The 15,520-nt window shown below is 43.4% G+C and overlaps 1 protein-coding gene across 1 annotated transcript in view; it reads right to left on the bottom strand.

Moving 5' to 3' along the window:
* Positions 1–13,456, bottom strand: part of DRP2 (dystrophin related protein 2) — a 406,196-nt gene extending 392,740 nt beyond the window's left edge. The window contains exons 1-2 of the mRNA XM_040405377.1: positions 13,367–13,456; positions 13,140–13,230 (exon numbers count right to left, since the gene is read on the bottom strand). Coding sequence (XP_040261311.1) covers positions 13,140–13,186 — 47 coding nt within the window. The 5' untranslated portion in view covers positions 13,187–13,230; positions 13,367–13,456. The remainder of the gene's footprint in view (positions 1–13,139; positions 13,231–13,366) is intronic.
* Between the last annotated feature and the right edge of the window lie 2,064 nt (positions 13,457–15,520).

The following is a 15,520-nucleotide window of genomic DNA, read 5'->3' as shown; positions in this document are numbered from 1 at the left end:
CAATGGATTTGAAATGAAACGAACAAGATGTGCTTTAACTGCAGACTAACAGCTTTAATTTGAGGGTATTTACATCCAAATCAGGTGAACGGTGTAGGAATTACAACAGTTTGCATATGTGCCTCCCACTTGTTAAGGAACCAAAAGTAATGGGACAGAATAATAATCATAAATCAAACTTTCACTTTTTAATACTTGGTTGCAAATCCTTTGCAGTCAATTACAGCCTGAAGTCTGGAACGCATAGACATCACGAGACACTGGGTTTCATCCCTGGTGATGCTCTGCCAGACCTCTACTGCAACTGTCTTCAGTTCCTGCTTGTTCTTGGGGCATTTTGTCTTCAGTTTTGTCTTCAGCAAGTGAAATGCATGCTCAATCGGATTCAGGTCAGGTGATTGGCCATTGCATAACATTCCACTTCTTTCCCTTAAAAAGCTCTTTGGTTGCTTTTGCAGTATGCTTTGGGTCATTGTCCATCTGCACTGTGAAGCGCCGTCCATCTTGACCGTAGTGGACTACGCCACTAGATACCCAGAGGCAGTGGCGTTGACCAATGTACATGCAGAGACTATAGCGGATGCAAATATTCTCCCGTATGGGATTTCCCCAGGAGATTATTTCGGATAGGGGCACCCAGTTCACTGCAGAGGTCACCCACCAACTCTGGAAAGTGTGTGGGGTGCAACCGATCTTAAACTCCGCCTACCACCCCCAGTCCAACGCGCTCTGTGAACGGTTTAACGGAACACTTAAACAGATGATCCGCACGTTCATAGATACTCAAAAAGACTGGGAACGGTTTTTGCCCTTTTTGCTCTTTGCCTATAGGGAAGTACCCCAAGAATCCACAGGATTCTCCCTTTTTGAATTATTGTTCGGAGAGTGAGGGGTCCCTTAGACCTTATCAGAGAACACTGGGAGAGAGGGGTAACAACGAATGGTACCCCTATTGTCCCATACGTGCTAGAGTTTAGGGAAACGCTTGGAGGCTTTGACCCAGACGGTACGTACTAACCTCCAAGCGGCCCAACAACGACAGCGCAGATGGTACGATAAGGGGGCCAGGGACCACAGCTTTCAGGTCGGGCAAAAGGTGTTAATCCTACGGCCAGTCCCTAATGACAAGCTGCAGGCCTCCTGGCAGGGCCCAAACAAGATGGTGGAGCAAATCTGCAATACCACCTATGTGATCGGCCCGTGCGCTGGAGCAGGGGGCAGACGCATGCTCTATGTGAACATGCTGAAGCCCTACTACAAGCGCATAGAAGAGGTGACTGCTATTTGCGGCTCTGCCGCAGAGGACTTTGACGATTTACCTCTCCCAGACCTCCTAGAGAAAGAGGGCCAGAAAGAGGACCTGAAGGAGGTTCAGTTAGGCGAATGCTGAGTCCCGAGGAAAGGGCGCAGGCTAATAGTCTAATAAGGGAAAAAGGAACCACTTTTTCTAATCTCCCCGGGTACACCCCGTTAGCCACCCACAGAGTAGAAACACCAGGGCAGACCCCCCTCCGCCAACCTCCTTACCGCATACCTGAATCCGTAAAGGATAATATGTGCAAGGAAATTGAAGAAATGCTACAGCTAGGAGTCATAGAGCACTCTGAAAGCCCTTGGGCCTCCCCAGTAGTTCTGGTGCCGAAGCGGGATAGGACTACCCGCTTCTGCGTAGACTACCGGAGGCTTAATGATAAGACCGTATCCGATGCCTACCCTATGCCCCGGATAGACGAGCTCCTAGACAAAATGGCCAGGGGCCACTAGCCGAAGACGCCATCCCTAAGTCGGCGTTTTTTCCCCCCGTTTGGCCTGTACCAGTTAAAGGTCATGCCATTCGGAATGAAAAACGCTCCGACTACTTTTCAGAGGATGGTGGATCGGCTATTGGATGGGTTCCAGGAGAACGCTTGCGCCTATCTAGATGATATAGCAATCTTCAGACACTCCTGGACTGAACACCTGACCCACATAGGAGCAGTACTAGACCGTATTAGGGAGGCAGGATTAAATCTGAAGCCCAGTAAGTGCCATATAGGGATAGCAGAAGTCCAATATATAGGACACCGGGTAGGGAGCGGCCAACAAAAACCCAAACCGGCTAAGGTAGAGGCTGTAGCCAAATGGCCAACCCTCCATACAAAAACTCAAGTACTGGCATTCCTAGGGACCGCAGGATACTACCGTAAATTTGTACCCGACTTCAGTACCCTGGCCAAGCCCCTCACCGATTTGACCCGCAAGAATCTCCCTAAGATAGTAGTCTGGACCCCAGAGTGTGAGCAGGCATTCCAGCAACTAAAAAAGGCTCTTGTAAATTCACCTGTACTTGCCGCCCCTGATCCAACTAAACGCTTTCTCGTCCATACAGACGCTTCTATGTTTGGATTGGGGGCAGTACTGAGCCAAGTCGGAGCAGATGGCGGCGAGCATCCAGTGGCTTACTTAAGCAGAAAACTTTTACCCCAGGAAGTAAGCTACGCCGCCATAGAAAAAGAATGCCTGGCCGTGGTGTGGACCCTTACAAAACTGCAGCCCTATTTGTATGGACAACCCTTTTCCTTACTCACAGATCACAACCCGTTGGTGTGGCTGAACAGGGTGTCAGGAGACAATGCCAGGCTGCTGCGCTGGAGTTTGGCTCTGCAGCCTTTTGACTTTTCTATCCACTACCGCCCTGGGAAGCAAAATGGCAACTCCGACGGGTTATCCAGACAAACTAAACTTGAAAAGCGATCTGTGAGTACTCCTCCGGACATCCCCAAACCTATCCGTTTTGATCAGACTGTGTATGCCGGCTTGGTTCTGGGGGAGCATTGTGGCAAACCTAGCCACTTACAGAATGTCTTTTTATATACAGTATCTTGCTCTTACTGTAATGTTATTGCCTGTATGGTCTGTATACTCAGGCTACATTTATATTCCCTTTTGTTAGGCTGTCTGTACGGCTTAGTTTGTTTACTGTTCACTATGTTAAATGCATTTTTTTTCTGTGCCTCTTCCCCTCCCCCTTTTTCCTGTCCCATTGTTTCCCCAGCAGGGTGTTGTCTCAGGGACACTGGGAGACCAGTTTAAACTAGCTGCTCTGTCCCTCCTCAATCTCCCATCAGCCCTTGCTATTGTCTGATCCCACCCTTCCTTGTACTATAGTCATCTATGTTTCCTGAGGCGATGTGAGGTAATTTAACAAACTTTAATCAGACACAAACAATATGACAAAGGTTAAAAACTGTCATATCTATATAGCCTACAGGTGGCAGTAAACATGTTAACATGTATAACTCCTAACATCCTCCCTTTCTTGTGAAATCAAGTTATATATAACATAAGATGATTGGATACCACAATACATTCCAAAGGTAACAATGTTTTTTATAATGTATCTAGCATACAAAATCCTTATATCTTGTTGGTGTTCTAATAACCCTAGTTCTAGTACGTCTTGGTGTGGCAGGAGCTTCACATTGTTGCATATGATCACCATCCCTGTTTCTTCGGGAGTTGTCTCATCTGGAGATGTACCTGGTGTAATCACTTCACTTATTTCAATGTCAGATTTGCCATCTGCAGTCCTCAGAAACTTCCTATTCCTTCTGTACAACTGTCCATTTGCTTCCACTTTATAAGATCGTGGAGCAACTTTCTCCAAACAAATACCTTGTCGCCAAATTTCATCTGTTGACGACGGCGATGGTTGTATTCGCACTGGCTGACCAATGCTTAGTTCAGGAAGTTCCTTGGCTCCTTTATCATAATATGCCTTTGCTTTTTTGCGTCTTTCAGTTAGGTTCTCGACCACTCCTTTTATAACCTTTGGAAACAGCAGTTTCTGAGCAGTCGGAAGTAAAGTCCTGGTCCTTCTTGACATTAGCCGTTGTACAGGACTACTGCTGGTGCCTTCTGATGGGGTATTTCTCCAGTCAAGAACCGCTTTCCAGATATCCTTGTCATCTCGTTTAGCTTTCTTTGAGTGTTTTTGCTATTTTTACAGTAGCTTCAGCTTTACCGTTGGACTGACTGTGATATGGGGATGATGTAAGATGTTCAAATTCCCACTCTCTACAAAATCGTGCAAACTCTGAGCTGACAAACTGTGGTCCGTTATCTGTAATTACAGAATCAGGGATTCCATGTCTGCTAAAATGTGCTTTGCAACAATCTATAATTGTTTTAGAGGTGGTATCAGAAACTAAATCAATTTCCCAGAAATCTGAATAATAATCAACAATTATTAAGTAATCATGTCCTGTTAAGGAAAATAAGTCCATGCCTAGTTTGCTCCAGGGTAGAGTGGGCAATTTGTGAGTCATCAGAGGTTCTTTTGTTTGTTTACGCATATACTCATTGCAAGTATTACAGTTCTTTATTGCCTCTATAATCTCTGGGCCCATGTGTGGCCAAAAGATGACATCCTTGGCCTTGCGAAGGCATGCTTCTATTCCTAAGTGGCTAGAATGAGTCCTCGCTATCATTTCTGGGCGCATGTTTTTTGGTATGATGACTCTGTGTCCTTTTATACAGAATTTCATGTTGTATGCTTATCTCATCTCTAAAGCCCCAGTAGTCCCTGATACAAATCGGTATTTTTTCTTTTTGGTCTGGCCATCCTGTAAGAACAGTAGTTTTTAATGCTTGCAAGACTTCATCTTGTTCTGTGAACTTCTGAATTTGTTGTAGGCGCAAATCAGACACTCTTAGATATTCTGCAAAGTTTATCTCTTCCAGTTCCTTAGAAAAGGCATCCTCTGATTGCATCAAGAAAATCTCATAATCTGGGGTGTCCTTGTCCATTGTTTTGTGAGGTAATGCTGCTCTTGATAAGAAGTCTGCAATATACATTTCTGATCCTTTTTTGTAAACCACATTAAGGTTGTATTTTTGCAACTGTAGCATCATGCGCTGTAGACGTTTTGGTGCTACTAAGAGAGGTTTTTTTAAAAATGCTCTCTAGAGGCTTATGATCAGTCTCAATGTTAATAATATTTTTTCCATGTAAGTACTGATTAAACTTCTGGCATGCATATACAATGGCAAGACATTCCTTTTTAATCTGGGCATATCTTTGTTCTGTTGAAGACAGTGTACGTGATGCAAATGTCACTGGCTGACCTCCTTGCAAAAGTGTTGCTCCAAGACCTTTTTCACTGGCATCACATTGGACTGTTACTTCTTCATTGACATTGTAGTATCTCAAAACTGGATGTTTAGTAACAATATATTTTATTTGCTTGAGGGCTTCATCATGGCTGGATTGCCAGGCCCACAAGCTGTCTTTGTCTGTCAGTCTGCGTAGTGGTTCACATACATCCGAAAGATGTGGTAAGAATTTTGAAAGGTAGTTTACAAACCCTAGCAGTCTCTGAACTGCTTGTACATTGTCAGGCTTTGGTACCTCTAAAATTGCTCTGACTTTTTCTGGATCAGGACGCAGGCCTTCTGCGGTGAGTAAATGTCCCATGTATGGTACCAAAGATAGCCTCAATCTCAGCTTCTTTTTATTGAATTTTAGGTTCAGCTTTCGTGCTCTCTCTAAGAGTCCAATCAAATTCTTGTCATGATCCTTTGTGGCATCCTCTGTAGTGTCACCACAGCCATACACCAATATATCATCTGCAATAACTTCCACTCCGGGCAGGTCTTCTACTGCTTCATGTTGTCTACGTTGATATTCTTCTGGTGCAGTAGCAATCCCAAAAGGCATGCGTAGCCATCGGTAACGCCCAAAGGGAGTCCAGAATGTAGTGAGAGAACTGCTTTTAGTGTCCAGTTTTACTTGCCAGAAGCCATCCTTAGCATCTAAGACAGAAAATACTTTTGCATTTGTTAAACTTGGTAGGATTTCCTCTATAGTGGGCATTGGATAATGTGAGCGTTTTAGTGCTTTATTTAAGTCTTTGGGATCAATGCATATTCGCAGCTTGCCTGGTTTCTTAACAGCAACCATACTACTTATCCATGTCGTAGGTTCTATGACCTTTTTTATCACTCCCAGTGTCTCTAATCTCTCTATTTTCGCCTTTAAGTCTGCTTTAAGTGGAGACGGCACTCTACGTGGTTGGTGTTGAACAGGAGGTATTGCTTCATCTATTTCTAGGTGATACTCTCCAGGTAGACACCCTAGTCCTTTCAAAATGTCTCTATATTCAGTTGTGATCATTTCATAAGAAAAGGGTGAAGTTGTAGTTGTTTGCTGGTCATCATGTAATAATACATTATGTTCTACATTCAGTGTAAGGAGGCCCATTTTCTGACATGTTTCTGCTGAGAGAAGTGGTTTGTGTTTACCTTGGACAACTTGGAATTGCAGTGTATATGTTTTATCTTTATATGTACAATTTAGATTACATTGGCCCATAGGTATCATATAGGTATCATTGTACCATTTTAATTTGACATTACTCTTCTGTAATGTTGGCTTTCCTTCTTTAACAATTTTGCAATAGTCTTTGTATGTCATAAGGTTGCAGGTGGCCCCACAGTCTAACTGACAGTGTGACCTTTCCCCTGCTTCTCTGTCAATGCTGAGTTCTAGTGGTACAAACCACTGTGATCCTGGACTGCTTACTGCTCCTATTTGATGAATAATAGTGAATACTGATTCTTCTGAGCTGCTGCTCTTGATCTGTGCAGCCATATGTATTCTGGCATTTGCTTTCTGCCTGCATACTCTAGAAAAATGGTTTTGCTTTTTGCATTTACTGCAGGTTTCTCCATATGCAGGACAGTGGTCTCTCCCCCAGGGGTGGTTGTTTCCACAGTATCTACATCTGATTGTTTTTGCTTTCTTTCGTGGGCTTTTTATATGTTTTAGCAGTATAATGTACAGCTTCAGTTTCACTTTTGCTTTCTTGCATTGCTTGTATTTGCATTTCTGTAAGTTCATGGCTTCTACACATATCAATGGCTCTCAGTAGGTTCAGGTCTGGTACTCTGAGCATTCTCTTTCTAGCATTAATGTCTTTTGATCCCAGAACTATTCTGTCTCTGATAAGTTCATCATGTAATACTCCAAACTCACATGTAGCGGCTAGCTGCCTCAGTCTAGTCACATACTGATCTATAGTTTCCAATGGGCCTTGGTTTGTGGTATTGAATATGTACCTCTCATAAATGATGTTACGTGAAGGCATAAAATGGCTCTGTAATGCATCCAGAGTTTTCTCTATGTCCTGCTTGTCGGCATCAGAGAGTGAGAGGTGCTGATAAATACGCAGTCAGTCTCTCCCCATCACTGAGCGCAGTGTCGCTATCCTTACCTTGGGGTCTTTCTTATCAAATTCAATTGCCACCTCATAATCTTCCCACTGGGATTTGAAATATGTCCAGTTAACTGCCAGGTCCCCTTTACAGTCCATGGGAGACGGCACAGGGAAGTTGTTTGCAGCCATTTTCTGTAACACGGTGTGTCTCTTATTAATAAATTACCAGATAAAATTCATGTTGATCTTTTGTTCTGATATTAGGACTTTAGTGGTTTCTAAAACACCAAAGCCCTCTCCACTTCTGACACCATGTTTCCTGAGGCGATGTGAGGTAATTCAACAAACTTTATTCAGACACAAACAATATGACAAAGGTTAAAAACGGTCATATCTATATAGCCTACAGGTGGCAGTAAACATGTTAACATGTATAAGGGCTCTTTCACACCTGCGTTATTGTCTTCCGGCATAGAGTTCCGTCGTCGGGGCTCTATGCCGGAAGAATCCTGATCAGGATTATCCTAATGCATTCTGAATGGAGAGTAATCCGTTCAGGATGCATCAGGATGTCTTCAGTTCCGGTACGGAACGTTTGTTGGCCGGAGAAAATACCGCAGCATGCTGCGCTTTTTGCTCCGGCCAAAAATCCGGAACACTTGCCGCAAGGCCGGATCCGGAATTAATGCCCATTGGAAGGCATTGATCCGGATCCGGCCTTAAGCTAAACGTCGTTTCGGCGCATTGCCGGAGCCAACATTTAGCTTTTTCAGAGTGGTTACCATGGCTGCCGGGACGCTAAAGTCCTGACAGCCATGGTAAGTGTAGCGGGGAGCGGGGGAGCAGTGTACTTACCGTCCGTGCGGCTCCCCGGGCGCTCCAGAGTGACGTCAGGGCGCCCCAAGAGCATGGATCACGTGATCGCATGGATCACGTCATCCATGCGCATGGGGCGCTCTGACGTCATTCTGAAGCGCCCCGGGAGCCGCACGGACTGTAAGTATACCGCTCCCCCGCTCCCCGCTCCTACTATGGCAACCAGGACTTTAATAGCGTCCTGGGTGCCATAGTAACACTGAAAGCATTTGGAAGACGGTTCCATCTTCAAATGCTTTCAGTACACTTGCGTTTTTCCGGATCCGGCAGGCACCTCCGGCAACGGAAGTGCATGCCGGATCCCAACAACGCAAGTGTGAAAGAGGCCTAACTCCTAACAATCTATGTACCCCACTGTATGTAAATGAGGCTGTTGGGGGGGTTTAAACTAGGTGTGCTATGCCTAAATAAAGTTAGTTGACTCCCAAGCTATGTGTCGTCTAGTTCTTGGGAAAAAGGGATTATTGTAACGCTACCTGGATTATTGTATGCTGTTCCTGTCTACCAGTGGAGTTATTGTGGATTATACTGCCTCTCCGCTACAAAGTAGAACTGGCTTAGTTGCCCATATCAACCAATCAGATTCCACCTTTTATTTTCCAAATAAGCTGTTAAAAATTAAAGGTGGAATCTTGTTGCTATGGGCAACTAAGTCAGTTTTACTTTACACCAGTTGAATAAATCTCCCCCTATATTCTTCCTGGGATGGCCTCCTTAAATTAAAAGGGTTCTCCAAGATTTTACAACTGATGACCTATCCTGAGGATAGATCATCAGTATTAAAGTCTCGGAAAACCCGTTTAATGAGAGTGTAACTGTAGTTGATGCGGCCTCAAGCTTTTATGAAACCTTAAAGGGGTTTTTTAAATATTGATGACCTTTCCCCAGGATATGTCATCAATATCAGAATGGCGGGGGCCCGACTCCCAGTGCCCCTACTTATCAGCTGCAGCAGTGAGCAGGTGTGATTACAAATATGCAGTCACTTCAATGGGACAATTCCGTCCTATTCACTAGACAGCCTTGTGACTAAAGTGGCCATGTAGCCCTACGTCTGCTTTTTAGAGTATACCACTGTCTACAGAAGCAAATAAAGACAGCGCCTACCAGTAGCCATTTGGCTCCAGGAGAAGTATATAGTGGGCTCAGCATGCATGTTGGTACTTGCATCCCTGTATCCGATGAAAGCTGTCACGGCACCGGACGAGGTTAAAAGCAGAGTGTGCCTGGTGTGCATGCTGTATCTGCGCTCCCTGGATTTTGTGTGGCTATCATGGCCAATAAACAGGTAGGAACTAGTGTTAGGGACCACTCATAGAGGCGACCTTGACGTGGTGAGTGGCTTATTACGCTTTGGCCAAAATGTACACCAATGCCTCATTCAACATCCAGCATAGAGGCAGGGCAGAGTGCTGGTTGCAGAGTGCTATTGCATTTGTGTTTTTGTGTTTGTATGTGTATTTCGCCATAGTGATGTGCACCTGCATACAGGGTTGTGCTGACTGAATCCCCCACATTTTTTCTTTATAGAAAGAGTTTACTAATTGTTTTGCAGCATGTAAGACAAATAAAAAAGTTAAAATGTATTTGTAACTTAATCCAAAAGTGACAACCACTATGAATGTACTTTAACAACAATACAGAAATAACGCTGACATCCCTGTAAATAATACATTGCTATTACAAAACCTTGTGGCTCGTCGCTAATTGGGCTGCAACTGTACTTGCTGGCTGCACTTGTACAGTACAAGCTATTTGAAACAAACAGCATATACAGCTAGCGGCCAACAATTCTAAAAACAGCATAGCACAGTGAGCTATGTTGTTTACACATGTCAAGTTATGTTAATAGTCCTGCATTTCCTGGCAGAGTAGGTGGGCAAGAAGTACTGTAACACTGTGCAGGGAAAAACTTGTTAAATCAGTGGGTGTGGAACCACTGTCTCAACCAACTGGTTTGACTTTGGGCTAAACCTAAAGGCAGTCCTGTGGTATTTACCCTTTAGCACCTATTCAGGGATCTGCAACCTCCTGGAGTAGCCACAACTGACTCACAGGGGTTAGAGACACTGTTGAGGAGCACCAAGGGATCAGGGAAAACTATAGTCAGTAAAGGATGAGTTCAGGGCAGGCAAAGTTTGTTCGAATCCATGGGACAGGTCCAGGGTAGCAAAGGGTCAATATGGAAATCAGACACAGGAATCGGTCAGGAATCAAGAAAAGGTTGGTACACAGGCAGACAAATGCAACAACACATCTTATGTAGGAGCAAGTAAGCTAAATACAGCTATTGTTCAGACACCTCTCCCTAGGGAAAGGTGCTTTAAGTCATTGGCCGGTGAAGATTGGTGTGTGGGCGTTCTGGCCCTTTTAAGGGCCTGGAAGTGCGCATACCCTACAGGATCGGGGAAGAGGTCTAACAACCAGGCGCAGGCTGCGGCTTCCAGCAGAGAAGAATCAGCAGAGCCAGGGTGAGTGAATCGATGCCTATGTCCACCCATAAAAGTTGGACAGTGGCAGGCCCAGGATGCCAACCCAACTCAAAACAAAAATCCACAGAAGAATGGAGCAAAGGCACGGAACATGAAGAGGACCAAAAAACAGATGCCATCCGTATGCCATCCGTTTTTTGTTTTTTTTTGCAAATCCATTATATAATGCCTAAAACGGACAAGAATAGGACATGTTCTATTTTTTTTTGTGGCGCTACGGAACGGACATACTGGTAGGGACAGCACACGGTGTGCTGTCTGCATTTTTTGCAGACCCATTGAAATTAATGGGTCCGCATCCTATCCGCAAAAAAAACGGAATGGACACGGAAACAAACAACGTTCGTGTGCATGTAGCCTAACTATACATCTTCATCCACTGTGTGGCGGACGGAGCTGGTAACTGCAGTTACCAGCTCTGTCCACTACAAAATGGATAGAGCTGTGTATTTACAGAGTTATGGGATGTAAGACCTCCGCCAATCTGATATTGATTGCCTGAGGATAGGGTATCAACAGTAAAATCCTTGAATACCTTTTTGTTACAATAATACAACCGCATGCATCTGCCATGAACGGATACGTTTGTATTATCTGTAACATTGCCAAGACGGATCCATCATGAACTCCATTGATTGGTGACTGATCGGAGGCAAACTGATGCATTCTGAGCGGATCCTTTTCCATTCAGAATGCATTAGGGCAAAACTGATCCGTTTTGGACCCCTTGTGAGAGCCCTGAACGGATCTCAGAAACGGAAAGCCAAAACGCCAGTGTGAAAGTAGCCTAATAGCTAGCTAGCTTGCCCCTTAAAAAGGACCTGTCACCAAGAAATGCAGTGCAATCTTCAAGCAGTAGGTTATAGATCGGTGAAGCTGAGCAGATATATAGTTTTGAGGAAAAAGATTCAGTAAAACTTGTATTTTTATATATTTTAATCTCAGCTCATACTGACATTCACTGTTCACGGGGAAGGTGTTATCAGTGACTGACAGCTATCTCTGATAACAACTCCACCGTGTACAGCTATCAGTAACTGTCACAAATGAGGTAAAGGAGTAAACACCACAACCAGGGGGAATGGAAAAGCCACTACGCCTCAATGCTAGGGAAGGGAAAGGGTCACCACCTAAAGAACCCTACTCCTGGCCCTGACTTCTAACGGTATGGGCACCCCTTAAAGGTAGAAAAGCCCATACACAGGAACCTGGAATCCCTGGAGACCCTGAGGATATTGGCAGGGCTGAGATATTGGCAGGGCTGAGACAACCCGTTCTTTCCAAGATGAAGGAACAAGCGTCTCCCTGAGGCCTAGTAACCACAACAAAATACAAACAAGTGAGACACTTAGCTTCTGTTGTAGAAGGTTGAGCAGGAACTCAGGGAGAACCACACTCCAGCTCCTTCCAAAACCACAGCTGAGACAAGGGAAGTGGTCATTAACCCTATCAACACTGAATCAAGAGAAATCAAAGAGGCTGTTAGATTCCTCCACGCTCAGCCAGTCTCCTTGATCTCCTTACAGCAGTCACCTGAGGGACCGTGGCAGTAACTGACAGCTATCTCTGTATACACACTTACACAAAATGCTATCAATCATTGATAACACCTCCCGCATGAACAATGCACTGCATTTTGAGGTGACAGGTCCTCTATAACAACTGCCCATTGTCTTTTGATTGCAAACGGCACAGGTCTTGAATCTGCAATGACGTCTTTTGGTACCCATCTGTCAAAGACAGCCAGGGACCCTGAGGAGAAGACAGAAGCAGTTTATAACTCTTTCTGCCTTGTCTTTCAAGTCTGCATTGCCATCAGTGAGCTAGGTATTAAACAGAGGTAGAAGCAAAACAATTATATAAACACATATAAACCTTGATGGTGCACAGGATCCAAGGCAGCTTGAGCCATTCCAAGACATACAACAGAAAAGCAAATCCGGCAAATCAATAAAGTAAACTGTAACCTCTATTCCATTCTTATTAAAATATGATCACATTGTGTCCATGAGCAGAAACAAACCACCATTCTAGATCAGTGTGTTATTTCTACTTACGGACATGATGTGATCATATTTTAAAAGAATGGAATAGTGGCTACAGTTTATTTCATTGGCGTGTCGGATTTGCTTTTCTATTGTATGCAAAAATATGCTATGTAATGGATGTGGATATATGTGCTATAGAATTAATTATTTTTCACCCAGGAAATCTCATAGGTGAGCACCAACTTACTCCTCCTTGTACTCTATGCAAGGAACATTCACAAGCATTTAGCAACCTAATTAGGGTCCGTATGGGGACTAGAGGTCGTCCCTATAGAGAATCATTGTTTCTGGGCTGCAGATCCATATTTACATGGGAGAAGTGCCGCACAAAAACAATGATTTTTGGTGCTGGCTGAAAGACACAATCACCCAATGCAAGCACCCTTCAATTATCAGGAATAAATGTTTCTACAAATCCTCATCTCCAATAACTGACCTGATCATCGGTCAATGTAAAATAACCCAAATTCTATGCCATCATTGAACATACAGTGAAGGCAATTTCCACCAATAGATTCCACTAATACCTTAGACTGTGGGATCTCTTCTTTATTTCACTCCAGCAGAGGTTCATGTTGATTAAATCCAAGATTTCTCTGTATGGTGAAGATCTAAGAACTGCAAGAGAAAATGAAAAGCGTAATGAAATCCCAAGAACAATTCAACAGACTTTCTAAAAGAACAGGACTAGATACTGATCACGAAATGACAGTATTGTTTTAATGTAGTTACAAAAGTCATTGCAGAAGGCTACCTCACTAGTAGATGAATCTCATCTGGATTGTAATCAGAAGACAAAGACATTCCAAGGATGAAACATTGAGGAGGTAGATATGGAAATTGTTAGAAAAATGAGATATAGAATGTAAGATAAAAAAGTAAAAACTATACTTTAGAAAGAGAGGACAGAAAGGTATTTGGACAAGAGTGAGAAAAGAACTGTCTCAAAAGAGCATAGATACCCATGTCCCCTCCTCCTCCCTTAGGAATGTAATTTGGGGGATTGTAACTCGTGTGGCCTTTTCCTAAAGAAATCAGGCTTTGTCTGGGATACATTCCAGTCACTCCCCAATGTTATCTGCCATATAAACACTGAGCATTTCTAGGCAGGAGAAAAATGTATCATCACATGGTAATAACATCCTGCCCCTGTTATCACTGCCTTAATTTCAACATACTAATGCAATATCATGAATTTGATTTGTTATTTTTTTTGCAGGTCTCCAAATTTATTGCCAGGGACAGTGAAGGAAAGGCTAGGATTCCAAAAAAGAATTGTGTATGTTGTGTACAAGGGCAGCTGACAGGGAAAGAGGAGAAAGGACCTGTGGCTGTGCCTGCTATCAGAAATGTAGGTTCTCCTCAAAAGCAGCTACCTGCAAATACTTTCATTTTGTTTCCCCATTTTCACAGAAATCTTTTTTTGTAGGGTTCAATATAACTAAGCAGCATATATGTTTATAAATAAATATACCTATTTATAATATATATATCTACACATGATTACTGCAGCAATACCCACAGTGTGGAAGCAATCTACCTGTGTGTGTTAAGTTGAAATTGAGCGTCATGGAATATATTTTTCTTTTGGGATTCCTAAATGTAATTAGAACGGCATATACACTCACCTAAAGAATTATTAGGAACACCTGTTCTATTTCTCATTAATGCAATTATCTAGTCAACCAATGACATGGCAGTTGCTTCAATGCATTTAGGGGTGTGGTCCTGGTCAAGACAATCTCCTGAACTCCAAACTGAATGTCAGAATGGGAAAGAAAGGTGATTTAAGCAATTTTGAGCGTGGCATGGTTGTTGGTGCCAGTCTGAGTATTTCACAATCTGCTCAGTTACTGGGATTTTCACGCACAACCATTTCTAGGGTTTACAAAGAATGGTGTGAAAAGGGAAAAACATCCAGTAAGCGGCAGTCCTGTGGGCAAAAATGCCTTGTGGATGCTAGAGGTCAGAGGAGAATGGGCCGACTGATTCAAGCTGATAGAAAAGCAACGTTGACTAAAATAACCACTCGTTACAACCGAGGTATGCAGCAAAGCATTTGTGAAGCCACAACACGCACAACCTTGAGGCGGATGGGCTACAACAGCAGAAGACCCCACCGGGTACCACTCATCTCCACTACAAATAGGAAAAAGAGGCTACAATTGGCACGAGCTCACCAAAATTGGACTGTTGAAGACTGGAAAAATGTTGCCTGGTCTGATGAGTCTCGATTTCTGTTGAGACATTCAAATGGTAGAGTCCGAATTTGGCGTAAACAGAATGAGAACATGTATCCATCCTCTGATGGCTACTTCCAGCAGGATAATGCACCATGTCACAAAGCTCGAATAATTTCAAATTGGTTTCTTGAACATGACAATGAGTTCACTGTACTAAAATGGCCCCCACAGTCACCAGATCTCAACCCAATAGAGCATCTTTGGGATGTGGTGGAGCGGGAGCTTCGTGCCCTGGATGTGCATCCCTCAAATCTCCATCAACTGCAAGATGCTATCCTATCAATATGGGCCAACATTTCTAAAGAATGCTATCAGCACTTTGTTGAATCAATGCCACGTAGAATTAAGGCAGTTCTGAAGGCAAAAGAGGGTCCAACACCGTATTAGTATGGTGTTCCTAATAATTCTTTAGGTGAGTGTATATGTAATTACTACAAGACACAAGGTATAGCAGCTATCTACCTGTGTGTATTAACGATAAATTGAAAGTCAAGCCTCAGTCAACCGTAAGTATTTTCAGTTTCCACATGGTTAGAATTTTAATTGTTAAATGTAAGTAAACCAGCATACTGTATATAAACTAATGAGCAAAAGGGTAACAATGTTTTGCACTTTTGATTTTCAGAATCCATATCTCACCATCCACCACAGCTTTGAACATGAGA

This window comes from Bufo bufo, chromosome 8 (genome assembly GCF_905171765.1).
Source record: "Bufo bufo chromosome 8, aBufBuf1.1, whole genome shotgun sequence".
Taxonomy (NCBI): Eukaryota; Metazoa; Chordata; class Amphibia; order Anura; family Bufonidae; genus Bufo; species Bufo bufo.
Note: the sequence above shows the minus strand (reverse complement) of the source record. Positions and strands in the feature narration are given on the sequence as shown.